General features: G+C 41.1%; 1 protein-coding gene across 4 annotated transcripts in view; it reads left to right on the top strand.

Annotated features, from left to right (window-relative positions):
- Nucleotides 1-17231, top strand: part of rasal2 (RAS protein activator like 2) — a 62830-nt gene that overhangs the window by 26336 nt on the left and 19263 nt on the right. For 3 of the 4 annotated variants that reach the window (XM_076097541.1, XM_076097540.1, XM_076097539.1), the window contains exons 4-5: nt 10490-10599; nt 12918-13030. In XM_076097541.1, coding sequence (XP_075953656.1) covers nt 10490-10599; nt 12918-13030 — 223 coding nt within the window. Of the gene's footprint in view, nt 1-3038; nt 3071-10489; nt 10600-12917; nt 13031-17231 lie in introns of those variants that run through there. The other variant, XM_076097542.1, reaches the window with a different exon arrangement.

Consider the following 17231-nt stretch of genomic DNA (forward strand, 5'->3'; position numbering starts at 1 on the left):
GAGTCAGGTGAAAGTTCTCCTCTTCGTAACGAGGCGTTCGGGTGCAGCCTGTAATTTTCCAGCTCTGTGTGGGAGCATCTCTGTGAACCGGGGGAATGTCTGGAGGACAAAGCGTCCAGTGTCCGTCCGTCCGTCTGAAGGAGCTGGACTGACCCCGCTGCCCCCCGTGGGATGGCCTGGGCTGAGGGGTTTCCCACCCAGAGCTGCAGGGGTCCAGAAAACTGGTTTCCAGCTCTGGAGAAACAATAAAACAGGAAGTTTGAATACTGTGATTGAGACTTTTCTGTCCCAATGATCAGTTTATTGATCAGTTGGTGGACGGACAGAAGTCTCCTCCGTCCTCCTTCGTCCTGCTCGTTCATCCACACCAACTCATTCATTCACTGACCCCCTTCATCCCCCCCTCACCCCCAGCCCAGGGCGGGGGGGGAGGTTATTTACATGTTAATGTTCCCAGTCCGCCCACACACAGGACTCAAACAACCAGTTTGTACTGGGATTAAATCAGGATGTAACCTGGTTTAAAAACTAGATTTATACTTTTTAATGTTGATCCATACTGGGTTTGATGCTGACATGTATACTGGTTATAATGCTGCGTTTATTGAGACTGGGTTTATACTGGTTGTATCACTGGTTCAAAACTAGATTTGTGCTGGGTCTGATATTTGGATTTACACTGGTTTTATTACTAAAATTTTTTTTTTTTTGAAATTTAGATTTTTTAAAATTGATTTTTAATTGTGAATGAATCCTGGTTCTGATAGTGAGTTCATACTGGTTTTGATAGTGAGTTCATACTGGTTTTGATAGTGAGTTCATACTGGTTTTGATAGTGAGTTCATACTGGTTCTGATAGTGAGTTCATACTGGTTCTGATAGTGAGTTCATACTGGTTTTGATAGTGAGTTCATACTGGTTTTGATAGTGAGTTTATACTGGTTTTGATAGTGAGTTTATACTGGTTTTGATAGTGAGTTTATACTGGTTTTGATCGTGAGTTTATACTGGTTCTGATAGTGAGTTTATACTGGTTTTGATAGTGAACCATCACTATCAAAACCAGTGATAGTGATGGTCAAAATTCTGATAGTGAGTTTATACTGGTTTTGATAGTGAGTTTATACTGGTTTTGATAGAGTTTATACTGGTTTTGATAGTGAGTTCATACTGGTTTTGATAGTGAGTTCATACTGGTTTTGATAGTGAGTTCATACTGGTTTTGATAGTGAGTTCATACTGGTTTTGATAGTGAGTTCATACTGGTTTTGATTGTGAGTTTAAACTGGTTTTGATAGTGAGTTTATACTGGTTTTGATTGTGAGTTTAAACTGGTTTTGATAGTGAGTCTCATTATGCTGCTGGAGGGTTCAGACAGACGTGTGGTGTGAATGAAGCCAAACTGGGAAGTGAAATAACAAAACAGGAATTAGAAGCTCTTGTATTACCCTCTTCCTCTTCCTATTCGTCCTCCTCTTCGTCCTCCTTGTTCTTCTTTACAGTCACACAGTGATAGTTGAGATAGTCATAGTGTTGCTGTTTCAGTCTAATTACAGCGTTCACTGACTTCTCCTTAACTGTCTGAGTTCTGAGACGCCTGCAGCTCTTCATCATCATCATCATCATCATCAACATCCTCCTCCTCTTCTTCACTACTTCAGTGTGACAGACTGAAGCAGTCAGCTGATCAGACCACTGATTACAGGAAGTTGATCTGACCCCACAGAGATCTTTTTTTTCAGGGGATTTTACAGTTAAAGGTGCAGTCAGTTGAATTTCAGCAGCTAACGGATGCTAACAGACGTGAAACAGTTTGAAATGTTTGTCTCAGTCTGATCTCTGGGGGAGGTGAAGCTCTCACTGACTCTGGATCTGCTGCATTCCTCAAGTCTGCTCTCCACCTGTCAGCCCCGCCATAATAAAACCCCACACATCCCTGTTGCGACTTCGCCTTCAAAATAAAAGCCTTTTAACAGTTCTGGATTCAATCCATAAATCACACAATAAAACCGTTTCTGAACCTGTAAAGTTGTAGCCTGAAGCCTCATCTTTCTGCGGCTCGTCTTCATACAAAAAAAAATCACACAATCATCAGAAAGTGGTTAATAATGAGGATTATTATTGGTTTTATCTAATTAATGACAAAACTATATTTATAAATGACACAACCTATGTCACCTTCATCAGAAAATCAAAGAGTAAAACAATGTGAGAGAGATCTACAGGACGTGTGTTCAGCTGTCATGGTACCAAATGAATGTCTTATTTTAATGAATTTAATATAATTTCCTCTATTATTGACTGAAAACTGCATTATTTGTCCAAAATGTATTCGTTTGGTCTTCAGTCTTTTGAGACTTGAATCAGTTACTATAAATAATGAACACTTCACTTATTATGATTTTATATTTATTTTACTTCCCTTCTCGTGTACAAGAGGTTTAAGATAAGATTAAATATAACAAGTTATCCCCAGAGAGTATATTTACATGATACAGCAGAATAACAAACTAATCCCTAATAATATTACAAAATAATGAAAAGAAATGCAAAAAATAAGAGATAAGAAAAAAAATCTATTCCAAAGCGTTACACAATAAAATACCTTAGGTCATATATATTTAGATGTATTATATATTTTAAATGTTATTGAAATAGTCTGTTCTTATTTTTCTCATGTCTTTGATTCTTACAACACAGGATTGCACAATAACATTTAAATGTATAAACAAACATTCAAATATTTAAAATTAGAGTAGAACAAAACATTAAAATAGAACAAAGTATATAAAGAAGCACGAAATAAATAAATAAATAAAACATATACAACTTACACACACAAAACATGTGCAGTGTCAGTGTAACGTTCACATTCCAGCTGCTACTGGAGCTAAATATATGACTGTTGTTGTTAAAACATCACCTCACGTGTCCTGTTAGTGGGACCTTTATTGTGAAGGTCCGGACCGGAAGTGTGTGTGTGTGTGTGTAGGTGTTGTGTGTCCGACCTCAGACTGAATGAGTGTTTAGTCTCAGAGGACGTGGATCTGGTCTCTGATGGACTCTGTGGGTGAGTCTCTTATTTTAATAATCTCGTAATCAATAACAAACGGACTTCCGGTGGTTTAAATAAAGTTCCGCGTGCAGGTCGACGGTCCGCGCGCCGCTCACAGAAAACTTTATTTACAAAAAGCAGGTTGCGAAACGCGCGTGAAGCTGCGAGGAGAGACTCCGCCCACAGACTACTTCCGGTAATCACGTCATCTGATCAGATGTCTGATCGATCCGGATCACAAGTGAAAGAGTACTCGGATACTTCAGTGAAAGTACTAATACAATAGTGTTAAAGTACTCCATTACACGTGAAATATGGGCTTTCAAATTCATACCTTAATTAAAGTACACAAGTATTATTATGAGCTAAATGTATTTAAAGTACAGGTACACAAGTATTATTATCAGCTGAATGTTATTAAAGTAAAGGTACACAAGTATAATTATGAGTTAAAAGTATTTAAAGTACATGTACACAAGTATTATGAGCTAAATATAGTAAAAGTATTACAAATAAAAGTACACTAGTATTATCAGCTCAATTTAATAAAATTATTTATTTGCGCATTGTTATTGCAAAGTTCAATAATGGATTCAAAAGTAGTGTATTGTGCACTTTTATTTTGAAAGTACTGCTATATGAATAAAAGGTCAATAACATTTGGTGTAAACACTTTAAACACATCAGCTTGTTGTTAGCAGCAGTATTCCCTTTACACAGTAGCAGCTATAAGTAGCAGCTCAGGTACTCTGTTCAGGTACTCTGTTCTCTACCTGTTCAGGTACTGTGTTCACTACCTGTTCAGGTACTCTGTTCACTACCTGTTCATGTACTCTGTTCTCTACCTGTTCATGTACTCTGTTCTCTACCTGTTCAGGTACTCTGTTCTCTACCTGTTCAGGTACTCTGTTCTCTACCTGTTCAGGTACTCTGTTCTCTACCTGCTCAGGTACTCTGTTCACTACCTGTTCAGGTACTCTGTTTACTACCTGTTCATGTACTCTGTTATCTACCTGTTCAGGTACTCTGTTCACAACCTGTTCATGTACTCTGTTCTCTACCTGTTCAGGTACTCTGTTCTCTACCTGCTCAGGGTACTCTGTTCACTACCTGCTCAGGTACTCTGTTCACTACCTGCTCAGGTACTCTGTTCAGGTACTCTGTTCACTACCTGTTCAGGTACTCTGTTCTCTACTTGTTCAGGTACTCTGTTCTCTACCTGTTCAGGTACTCTGTTCACTACCTGTTCAGGTACTCTGTTCACTACCTGCTCATGTACTCTGTTCACTACCTGCTCAGGTACTCTGTTCACTACCTGTTCAGGTACTCTGTTCACTACCTGTTCAGGTACTCTGTTCACTACCTGTTCAGGTACTCTGTTCTCTACTTGTTCAGGTACTCTGTTCTCTACCTGCTCAGGTACTCTGTTCTCTACCTGTTCAGGTACTCTGTTCACTACCTGTTCAGGTACTCTGTTCACTACCTGTTCAGGTACTCTGTTCACACACTGTTGCCCTCAAGTGGTCAAAGTAAATCATTGCAGGTTTAAGGAATCAACAGTTCTGTCAGAGTAATGTTTGTCATTCATACTGGTTGACGGTTCAATGCTGGCCAAAAAACGAGAAGCTGCTACTTAAATATTTCCTCTTTGCTCATAAATTAGTAGTAGTAGTAGTGGTAGTAGTATTAGTAGTAGTAGTAGTAGTGGTAGTAGTATTAGTAGTAGTAGTAGTGATAGTATTAGTAGTATTAGTAGTGGTAGTAGTAGTAGTGGTAGTAGTAGTAGTGGTAGTAGTAGTAGTGGTAGTAGTGGTAGTAGTATTAGTAGTAGTAGTAGTGATAGTAGTAGTTTTAGTAGTGGTAGTAGTAGTAGTATTAGTAGTGGTAGTAGTAGTAGTATTAGTAGTGGTAGTAGTATTAGTAGTAGTATTAGTAGTAGTATTAGTAGTGGTAGTAGTATTTAATAAATCAGATTATTAGGACCAAACCTTGGACTGAATAAGCAGGTAGAAGAATTACACACATTAAAGAATATACAAGATCTCTCACATAGGTATTATTTCAATATGAAATACAATATGTACATGTTATACATTAAAAATAAATAGAATAAGGCAAATTTATAATGAACTCTAAATATAAATGTATAAATAAACATTTCTCAACCACCAGGCATCGATAAGAACAAAAGAATCAAAACATTAAGAAACACGTTTTACTGAGTTCACGTTAAGAGGCCTCACGAGAATACTCATACTATATATTATATACTACGTTTAAATGATCCATATCCACACAAATAATGTCTAAAGTCAGAACGTCCCTCTACCTTCATGATTGTATCTGTGACACAATTAATGAAGATATGATTATGAAAATAATTTAAAGTTACCCCCCCCCCCCCCCCCCACACACACACACACACACACACACACAGTGCTAATAGCTGAAGCCCCCAGAGTTGCGTCCCACATCAATCGGCTGAGAGGAAACTTATTAAGTAATTATCCTCTGAGCGCAGATACATGGAAGAGGAGGAGAGGAAGAGAAGAGAGGAGAGGAGAGGAGAGGGAGAGGAGAGGAGAGGAGAGGAGAGGGAGAGGAGAGGAGAGGAGAGGGAGAGGGGAGGAGGAGGAGAGGGAGAGGGGAGGAGGAGGAGAGGGAGAGGAGAGGAGGAGAGGGAGAGGAGAGGAGGAGGAGAGGGAGAGGAGAGGAGGAGAGGGAGAGGAGAGGGAGAGGAGGAGAGGGAGAGGAGAGGGAGAGGGAGAGGAGAGGGAGAGGAGCTGCTGCACAGAGAGAGAGGGAGGGAGAGAGAGGAGCGTCTGCAAAGAGAGGATAGAAAGAAGACGAGAGGAGACAGAACAGTCAGAGGATTGATTGAATAAATGCGGTAAAAGCTCGGCACTCTGAGAGAGAGAGGACGATAGAGAGGGTTAGAATTACTGCTGAGTGGAGAGAGAGAGAGGGGGAGGAGGGAGGAATGCGTGTGTGTACGCGGGGGAAAAAACGCCAAGTCGAGGATGTTCACGGGACGAAGACGGACGTTTTTACAGCTTAACCTCATTGGCTGACAGGCGGCTGCTCCGGCCAATCCCGTCTGACTCTCTTTGGTGTGTGTGTGTGTGTGTGTGTGTGTGTGTGTGTGTGTCCTCTCCTCAGATGATGGGGAACAGCTGTGATCGAGGTACCGTCTCCTCCTCTTCCTCTTCCTCTCTGTGTTTGTGTCCGTGTCATGTGACCCACGTGTCATACCTGGCTTCCTTTGCGGCATGTTGCCTCAAAACTTTGAAGAAGAAGAAGCAGATGATGTCAGGCCGCGTTCGGGACCATCATTGCTGCTTCTTCTCCGTTTTGGGGGGGGCGGTTAGCAGTTAGCGGTTAGCGTTACCGAGGAGATGTGGGGGGGGGTGCATGATAGTTTGTCCCCGGCTTCCGTTGCAGCGCTGCATGCATCGAGGCATTGCAGCTGCAACTTGATCCAGCACTTTGCTGCTGCTGCATGTTGCGTTCACTGTGGCTCCGTTAAAGTCAGCTTTTATTTTGTTATTGTTGTCTTCATACCATTTAAACATGACCTTCATGTCTCTGTACATCCATGTGTTGACTGTGACTATAACGCCCTTATTTAGCATTTAAAAAGCAGTGTATAAACATGTAGCAACATAGTTTATAACACACTGTTTATTAATGTGCCGTATTTGTCCAGAATTAAAAGTGAAGATAGTTTATATTTTTACAGCTGTCTGCCAACAGCAACAGTTCATCTATATTACCACATATCACAGTAGGTAATAAACCATTTATTACATGTTTATGCACTGATTATACGTGATAAAAAGGAGGACTTTATTTAGTGTTGAAACATTTTTAATTGTGAAATCAAATTCTTGTTATTTTTTATGGTATTTAACATAATTAATGGACGAATATCTGACAGCACGATCGTTCATGAATCTCATGTTGAGGTTCAAACCATCGACGTGTCGCGGTCCGTCTCTTAACACCGTCTGACTTCCTGTCTGTGGCTCATTGGTTCCTACGGAGGATGTAAATCTTTATCAAACAAACAGGAGCAACAGAGACTTTGTTGGGGACTATTTTCAGCGGCAGAAGAATCCAGATTTGGTGCTCTAGTGAGCATTGATACGTGGGATTTATTTAGACTACACTACAATGTGATGATGATGGTGAAGGCTCATTGATGTGTTTTAATGGATCATTTTCAGTTAGTTTGAGTCTCAAACATGAAGACAAACAGAGAATATCAGCAGATTTTTACACAGAAATAAAAGCGATAAGCAGAAATTAAACAAGTGGTTTGACTGGAGCTCTTTGAAGTCGTCACCAGTGGTTTACTGGCACAGCTGGTTGTATGAATTATACTAATGTTACAACAGGAGTGCATGGAAACATATTTTATGGAAATTCTGATTGTTTATTTGCTAAATTTGGATGAAAACTACCTGAAACGCACCGACACAAACAAAGAGGTGGCGACCAGAAACAAGCTACAACACAGTAATACACACATAGTATTATATTAGTGCTGGGCAACGATTAACATCTTTAATCTCGATTAATCTCATTGTTATGGCAAAGTTCAATAATGAATTATAAAGTAGTGTATTGCTCTCTTTTATTTTAAAGTGCTGCTCTATGAACTAAAGGTGAATAACATTGTGTGTAAACACTTTAAACACATCAGGTTGTTGTTAGCAGCAGTGTTCTCTTCACACAGCAGCAGCTACTACCAGCTCTACTCTTCATCACTATGATGCTGTAACTCAGAGGTGATGAAGGTGACCCAGCTCTACTCTTCATCACTATGATGCTGTAACTCAGAGGTGATGAAGGTGACCCAGCTCTACTCTTCATCACTATGATGCTGTAACTCAGAGGTGATGAAGGTGACCCAGCTCTACTCTTCATCACTATGATGCTGTAACTCAGAGGTGATGAAGGTGACCCAGCTCTACTCTTCATCACTATGATGCTGTAACTCAGAGGTGATGAAGGTGACCCAGCTCTACTCTTCATCACTATGATGCTGTAACTCAGAGGTGATGAAGGTGACCCAGCTCTACTCTTCATCACTATGATGCTGTAACTCAGAGGTGATGAAGGTGACCCAGCTCTACTCTTCATCACTATGATGCTGTAACTCAGAGGTGATGAAGGTGACCCAGCTCTACTCTTCATCACTATGATGCTGTAACTCAGAGGTGATGAAGGTGACCCAGCTCTACTCTTCATCACTATGATGCTGTAACTCAGAGGTGATGAAGGTGACCCAGCTCTACTCTTCATCACTATGATGCTGTAACTCAGAGGTGATGAAGGTGACCCAGCTCTACTCTTCATCACTATGATGCTGTAACTCAGAGGTGATGAAGGTGACCCAGCTCTACTCTTCATCACTATGATGCTGTAACTCAGAGGTGATGAAGGTGACCCAGCTCTACTCTTCATCACTATGATGCTGTAACTCAGAGGTGATGATGGTGACCCAGCTCTACTCTTCATCACTATGATGCTGTAACTCAGAGGTGATGAAGGTGACCCAGCTCTACTCTTCATCACTATGATGCTGTAACTCAGAGGTGATGAAGGTGACCCAGTGATGTCCAGTAGTCTCCAGTGAGAGCAGCAGCTGCTGCACGTTGTAACGCCGTCGCTTTAACACAACTCGTGTGTTCTTCTGGTGACGGTGCGTCTTGAGGCTCATACGTGACGTCATTCGTTGGGATCCTAAAGCTGCGTTCACACCAAACGCGACGTGAGCGCACCTTGAGAACGTTCCTCAGACCGACATCTTCCACAACACTAACCTGCAGTTTGTCTCCACTTCTCTGTAGCATCTGTTAGCTTGTGTTGCTTTAGTTTATCTCTACTTCTCCCACACGCTGCATCAACGTAGTCTCAAGACTTCCTCCACTGTTTGTTTGGGTGATTTGCTGCATCAACGGTGTGTATTGCATTAAAAAAAAACTGCGTTAATGCGCGATAAAATAATTGTCGACGTTAATTAATTAATGCGTTAACGCGATAATAACGCGTTAACTTGCCCAGCACTTATATATATACATATATATATATATATATATATATATACATACAGTATGTGTGTGTGTGTGTGTGTGTAGAGGTCGGTGGTGGTGTAGGAGTTATTCCAGCTTCCTGTCTGCGCGGTGCGACTCGTAGCTGGTTCAAGAGCCCCCTGAAGGCCTCCAGAGAGACAACCTCAGACAACATGGCTGATGAGTGAGCTGGAGAGGAAGTGAGAGCGTCTATATTTAGCTTTGGAAAAAAAATCAATGATCTGGATGTGAGCCAGCTCTGAGGACGTGACCTTTGTATTTTACTGGAGCTGAAATGGAACCAGAACGAGTCACCGAGCTGGAGACGAGACAGACGTATTACTTCTGTCAGTCAAGTTTGTCTCTCTGGACTCTGAGATGATCACTAGATCACCTGATCACCAGGACAGAGAGCTGATGATGTGGAGGAGCTGTCCTTCACACACTTCTCTGTAACCAGACAGACAGCTGCTCCTCAGGTTTAATGAACTGAGTCAATAGTTTGACTCTAGTTTCTGTATTTTAGTTTGGTGATAAAGAATAAAAGTCAGACTCATTGTTGCTGTAAGAAACTTCTCAAACTAAAGTCAGACTTTAAGAAGTTTAAGTTCAGGATATCTGGAGTTAGGTTAGTTGTGACTAGTCGTGTTTCCACAAACGTATCACGATGCTTCTTTTGAAGTATGACGTTAGAAACAAAATCAATAAAACCTCAATTTCTATGCTCGCTTGAGCCGTTTTTTGACGTAAAACTGAAATTATTACGCTTTTGACGAATAAGTTCTGACGCAGCGAACATTTAAGTCACATGACTGATCAGCTGTATTTATATTGTCATGAAACATGAAACAACAACAACAACCTCTCTCTCTATTGTTCCTCTACTTCTTCTTCTACTCTCTGTTTACTGGTAGATTACGGTGATGTCGTCTAGAGCTCCAACTTCTGACCAAACTACCAGTTTAGACGTTTGGAAAGAAAACACGACTTCATCTGTGTTCATGTGAGGTGGACGCTAGCGCTAGCTAGCTCGCTATAGCTCGCTAGTCTAGCTTGTTGCTCCCAGTTAGCAGGCTGGTTAGCTCCAGGTCGCTAACAGGACGGTCGACTGTAAACTGGAGCAGAGTTACAGAACGGTAATGAACACTGAACCCGTTCTTTATGTTGTTATCAGATCATTTCACCTGTGCACTTCCTGCTTTTATTTTGAAAAGATTTCCATTAGACACCAGGGATCCAATAAATTTTAAAGTCCATAAATGTCGTCACCTCGTCCTCCATCCGTCTGAAAGCTCAGAGGCTGCTGATGATGAGGATGATGCTGATGCTAGCGCTCCGTGTCTCTTTGTCTCTGCAGAAGTGTCTTCGGAGCGATCCCCGAGGAGGAGGAGCATCTCCGGTCTGGGGAGCTCGGAGAAGGGCAGTGTCGCTGCCGACAATCCAAACTCGTCGCCTTTCAAAGTGCCGGTGAGTTTGCAGGTCATACGACGTCTTCAAACTACTGGATTTATTCTAGTTTATCACCAAAACTACATTTTACAGATGACATGTGAACACATCATGATCAGGTTATAATGTACCTTCAGCCAGTACTCATGTTCACTGAGCAGAGCCTGAAGGCATCATCATGTAACTGAAGTGAACCTCCGTTGGTTAGCCGTTAGCGGTGCTGCTAACGTTACTAGCTCTCCTCCTGTTGGTTAGCCGTTAGCGGTGCTGCTAACGTTACTAGCTCTCCTCCTGTTGGTTAGCCGTTAGCAGTGCTGCTAACGTTACTAGCTCTCCTCCTGTTGGTTAGCCGTTAGCGGTGCTGCTAACGTTACTAGCTCTCCTCCTGTTGGTTAGCCGTTAGCGGTGCTGCTAACGCTACTAGCTCTCCTCCTGTTGGTTAGCCATTAGCGGTGCTGCTAACGTTACTAGCTCTCATCCTGTTGGTTAGCCGTTAGCGGTGCTGCTAACGTTACTAGCTCTCATCCTGTTGGTTAGCCGTTAGCGGTGCTGCTAACGTTACTAGCTCTCCTCCTGTTGGTTAGCCGTTAGCGGTGCTGCTAACGTTACTAGCTCTCCTCCTGTTGGTTAGCCGTTAGCAGTGCTGCTAACGTTACTAGCTCTCCTCCTGTTGGTTAGCCGTTAGCGGTGCTGCTAACGTTACTAGCTCTCATCCTGTTGGTTAGCCGTTAGCGGTGCTGCTAACGTTACTAGCTCTCCTGTTGGTTAGCCGTTAGCGGTGCTGCTAACGTTACCAACGTACACCATACCAGCTACAGGGTTAAGTGTCTTGCTCAAGGAGACATCGACATGCGTGGAGCCTGAGCCGGGGATCGAACCGCCGATCCTCTGATTGAAGAGAGAGCCCTGCTCTCCACTTTGCCACGGTCGCCCCCAACACACATCTCATTTACAGTAATCCGTGCACACTGATGGCTCAACATTAAGTGTCCTAAGTGAGTGATGCAGTCTCTCTCGGTTCATCTTCATCATGAATCCGTCCCTCTCAGCTCTCGACCTCGCTCAGGTAGAGAATCGGTGCATTTTCGTCTGAAGTATTTTTAGTTCCCCCCCGTCACACTTCACAGAGTGTCTTCATACGGTAGATAACAGGCAGAGAGATGCATGCTGGGAGACAGTGCAGCCCAGAGGTCAGAGGTGAAGCAGTGAGGGGATCAGGAATAAACACGTCCACGTGGATCAATAGCAGTGATCAGGTGTGTGAAGGGTTCAGATGCATTGATGTGAGATAGTGTGTGTGGGAGGGGCAGGAGGTGTGTTTGAGGATATTAATATCTCAGGAAACGAGGCCGCTCACTTCCTCTGTTCTGCACGGAGCTTTTTATCGTCACGCAGGATCTGATTGAGTCTGATCAGAGTCTGATCACACACACACACACACACACACTGATGTGTGTGTGGTCGTGTTTGTCCGTCAGATAAGATGATCAGCTGACTCAGAGCGATGACTCATGCTGTGGTCCATGAAGTAAATGTTCCGTTAGTTTTCGTGATTAATTGATCTGATGAATGTTTCTGATTGATCCATAAAACAAGCAGCAGCTCCACAAAACATTAACGTTTCATGATCTCAAGTTAAAGAACATAGAAACTCAGGAAATGACCTGAACGATTAATAGAATGTTAAAATCGATTTTATTTGTTGTTCGGTCTATAAAAGGGTTAAAAATGTTTTCTCCTCAATTTAAAGTTGTTCAGTTTACTGTCACAACTGCTAAATGATCAAACTGATCAATCGATTATGAAAATAGTTATGATTCATTTAATCATAAAACAGCAACACTTTCCCTCACAGTCTGCTACCGGTGACAGATTTAGTGACACCGTCTCACGCCACGTCATGAAATAGTCGTGACATAGTCGCGGAATAGTCGTGACATATTCGTGACATTCGTGACATGGTTCAGGCGACAAATTAATCTATTTTATTGTAACTCTGTCATCTCCTCTCCTTCTCTGTAACAACTCACCCATCAGCCTCCTGTACAGATGGCTGATGGGTGAGTTACTGTGTCTCCTGGACGTCCTGTAACGTCTCTCAGCTTCTTCATCACGAAAATGTTTTCAACATGCAGCTTATTTTTCCCGTTAAACTCCCAGTTGGAGCTACTTTTAGCCTGAAATTCTGTTTTGATTAGAGAATGGTTGACCACTTCCTGTTCACCTCACATCAGCTACTGTGAACTTCACTGGGTGTTGGTTGTCTCCAGAAGATGTCCAGTATCAGACCCTCCAGTGTAACTGATGGTGTCCTCTTTCCTCTGTGTGACCCTCAGGGTTTCTTCAGTAAGCGTCTCAAAGGGTCCATCAAGAGGACCAAGAGTCAAACCAAACTGGACAGAAACACCAGCTTCAAGCTGCCGGCTCTGCGGCCGGCTGACGCCGACAGGTAACCTCTCTTCTTCTTCTTCTTCTTCCTCTTCTCTCTCCTTTCTTCTTATTCTTCCATCTTTTTTTTCTTTTACCTCTTCCTGCTCCTCCTCCTCCATTAGCCCTCCCAGTCTTCCCAGCAGTAACTGCTCTGGTTTTACTGGCAGGCCGTCTCTCTCTCTCTCTCTCTGTCTGTCTCTCTCTCATTCTCTCTCTCTCTCTCTCTCTCTCTCTCTGTCTCTGTCTCTCTCTCACTCTCTCTCTCTCTCTGTCTCTCTCTCTCTCTCTCTCTCTCAGATGACTACTCATTTGGCTTTTTGTTATGTTTATGGGTGAATAATGGTAATCGGATTACTTGCAGAATAAATAGATAAACAAATCAACATAAAAAATGGAAAAGAGAAGAAAAAATAAATAGATTAATTAATTTTAATAAGATAAAAATGGATTATATATATATAATATATATAAAAAATAAGTAGAACAAATGCAAAATAGAACATTAAATAGATAAATAAAGAAATAGGAAAAGTAGAAAAATAACAAATGAATAAATGAATACACAACATTATGACATAATCTTGAGGTTACATCATTTTTAATCTGTTATTGTTTCAGTACATATTGTTCTTTTTTCCTCTGGGGCAAATTTGTGATTTTGGGCGAAACAAAATAAATACAATTTATATTATTTTATGTTTCAGTTTAATACATTAATTTCTGCTTTAAAGAAACTTTTACATCCTCGATGCCAGAAAAACATCACAAAATCATAAATAATATTATAATAAGAGAACGTTACCATTAAAATCAATAACATCGTCATCATGAACGATGACCCGCTGCATCTGTACAGAGTTTAGAGTGTGTGTGGCTTTATAGTCAACAGAATGTCAGCCAGCTGGACAGCAGGATAATGCTACACACACACACACACACACACACACACACACACACACACACACACACACACACACACACACTCAGCCTCCCTCGCCTCAGTCAGCTCTGAGCTCTAACTCCTGATGGACGGTTCGTCTTCTCTCCTACGGAGAGCTCGAAGAGCTCAGCTCTCTAAAACTCTGAGGTTCAGGTAGGACCGTGTGTGTGTGTGTGTGTGTGTGTGTGTGTGTGTGTGTGAGTGAGAGACGGATCTCTGCATATGAATATATTATATGAACATCCTGTAAACAATTTAATTCACCCGGAAATATATATATATATTTATATTTATTTTAAACAAATTGATCATCTTTCTAAGAATCCTGAGACAAACGGTGCTGATAGTAAACATGTATAAATTATTTTTGATTGAAGTTATTTAGATTTTATCAGTATTTGTGTCCGAGAGCTTCCACACTAGAGACGAGCATCGTTATGGTTTTATTGATATTAGGATTCTTATCGCTTGTTTTTGATTATTTTATAAGAAAAAAAACAATGAATTAAGAAAATAAATCACGTTTCTTTACTTTTCTCGTCTGTAAATAAATAGTGTTTCTTGAGCAGCAACACGAGAAGTTAAAAAATCTATAAAATACATTCTCAGCTAAACAAATTAAAACTGGTTAGAACTGTTTCCAGAATCCAAATATCTAAAATAATTACACATATTTAAAACTGATTGAAGTCTTTTTCTGTAAGAAATGGACGGAGTCGTCATGACGACACACTTTGGTTTGAAGCCTCGAGTTCGGCGTTCTGGCCGTCACCATCTTGTTTTTTTACAACCAGTGAACAGGAAGTGACCATATCTGGACTGAGGAGGAGTGACGTAGAGACGCTGTATACGTCTCTGGGAGAGACCTGTCAATCACTGTGTAGCCCCGCCCTAAAGCATCCCCTGCTTTATGGTCTGTTTGACTCTAAATGGACCATAATGTACTAAATGAACATCATGCTGTATTGAAGAAGACTTGAAACTAGAGATTGAGACCATAAACTCATGTTTACAATGTTTACTGAGGTAATAAATCAAGAGAGAAGTAGAGTCATTTTCTCATAGACTTCTATACAACCAGAGGAGTCGCCCCCTGCTGGACACTAGAGAGAATGCAGCTTTAACACATGAAGCTCTGACTTCACTTTAAAGAACCGGAGGTTTGACTCCTGCAAGAGGCACCAGTTAACACGGTCATTTTTCTGTAAAAGGACCCATTGTTTGATTTTAAGAAGTGAATATTAATGTGATCAGCTGTCAGCAGACATTCATGTGTGACATCCAATAATAATAATAATTTTAGTAGTAATACGTACAGAGTTTTGTGTCAGTTTGTTGTTTGTTGTTTGTTTGTAGCTAAAAATATAAAGAAGCAGTGTGTGTGTGTGTGTGTGTGTGTGTGTGTGTGTGTGTGTGTGTGTGTGTGTGTGTGTGTGTGTGTGTGTGTGTGTGTGTGTGTGTGTGTGTGTGTGTGTGTGTGTGTGTGTGTGTGTGTGTGTGTGTGTGTGTGTGTGTGTGTGTGTGTGTGTGTGTGGTCAGTTAGTGCTTCCTCCTCCTCTAACAGCAGGGGATCAGGTTTCCATCATAATGCAGGAGACCAGCCCTTCCTGTGTGTGTGTGTGTGTTACAGGAAGATTTTTCTGCTCTGAGGTCACATGATCAGGTTTGAACAAACTCCACCTTTTAACTGAAGGATTAAAAACACTGCTGTGATTCTCATCCTGATGACACATGAGATCAGAGAAATCTGAGTCAAACGTTAACCATCACAGTGTAAATAAAGTTTAACGTTAACCATCACAGTGTAAATAAAGTTTAACGTTAACCATCACAGTGTAAATAAAGTTTAACGTTAACCATCACAGTGTAAATAAAGTTTAACGTTAACCATCAGAGTGTAAATAAAGTTTAACGTTAACCATCACAGTGTAAATAAAGTTTAACGTTAACCATCACAGTGTAAATAAAGTTTAACGTTAACCATCACAGTGTAAATAAAGTTTAACGTTAACCATCAGAGTGTAAATAAAGTTTAACGTTAACCATCACAGTGTAAATAAAGTTTAACGTTAACCATCACAGTGTAAATAAAGTTTAACGTTAACCATCACAGTGTAAATAAAGTTTAACGTTAACCATCACAGTGTAAATAAAGTTTAACGTTAACCATCACAGTGTAAATAAAGTTTAACGTTAACCATCACAGTGTAAATAAAGTTTAACGTTAACCATCACAGTGTAAATAAAGTTGTACTGACTCAGTAGAACATGTGTTTCTAGTCTCTGATCATGTTTCATTGTAAACAACCAATCAGTGTTTAAAGCAACAGGAGGAGAGCTAGTAACGTTAGCAGCACCGCTAACGGCTAACCAACAGGAGGAGAGCTAGTAACGTTAGCAGCACCGCTAACGGCTAACCAACAGGAGGAGAGCTAGTAACGTTAGCAGCACCGCTAACGGCTAACCAACAGGAGGTTCACTTCATTTACATCATGATGCCTTCAGGCTCTGCTCAGTGAACATGAGTACTGGCTGAAGGTACATTATAACGTTATCATGATGTGTTCACATGTCATCTGTAAAATGTAGTTTTGGTGATAAACTAGAATAAGTCCAGTAGTTTGAAGGAGATGTTTATGAATATAAAATAGATATTTATAGAACTAAAAGATATAAATAGAACAAAGTAAAAATATAACATTTAGTATTTCTGATGGTTTACTGACTTCAGAACATTTTAAATGTTTTTTACCTTCAAGAGCAGAGCCTGAACGCATCATCATAATGTAACTGAAGTGAAACTCCGTACGGCCGTAAGTGAAGTACGAGTGCCTCAAAGCTGTACTTACTGTAAGTACTTAAGTACAGCTTTGAGTAAATGTACTTAGTTACTTTCCACCTCTGGATCTGTATTTACAATCGCCACGGAAACAAGTCCAATGTTGTCATCAGTGTTGATCTCAACACACTAATCCAGGATTACGTAACTCACCCGACAGCAGGAAGATCATGCACACACACACACACACACAGACACACACACACCCATACACACACACAGACACACACACACAGACACACACACACCCCTACACACACACAGACACACACACACAGACACACACAGACACACACACACCAATACACACACACAGACACACAGACACACACACAGACACACACACACCCATACACACACACAGACACACACACACAGACACACACAGACACACACACCCATACACAGACACACACACACACAGACACACACACAGACACA

This window comes from Anarhichas minor, unplaced genomic scaffold, assembly GCF_050575085.1.
Source record: "Anarhichas minor isolate MPS153535 unplaced genomic scaffold, ASM5057508v1 ptg000024l, whole genome shotgun sequence".
In the NCBI taxonomy this organism is placed as follows: domain Eukaryota; kingdom Metazoa; phylum Chordata; class Actinopteri; order Perciformes; family Anarhichadidae; genus Anarhichas; species Anarhichas minor.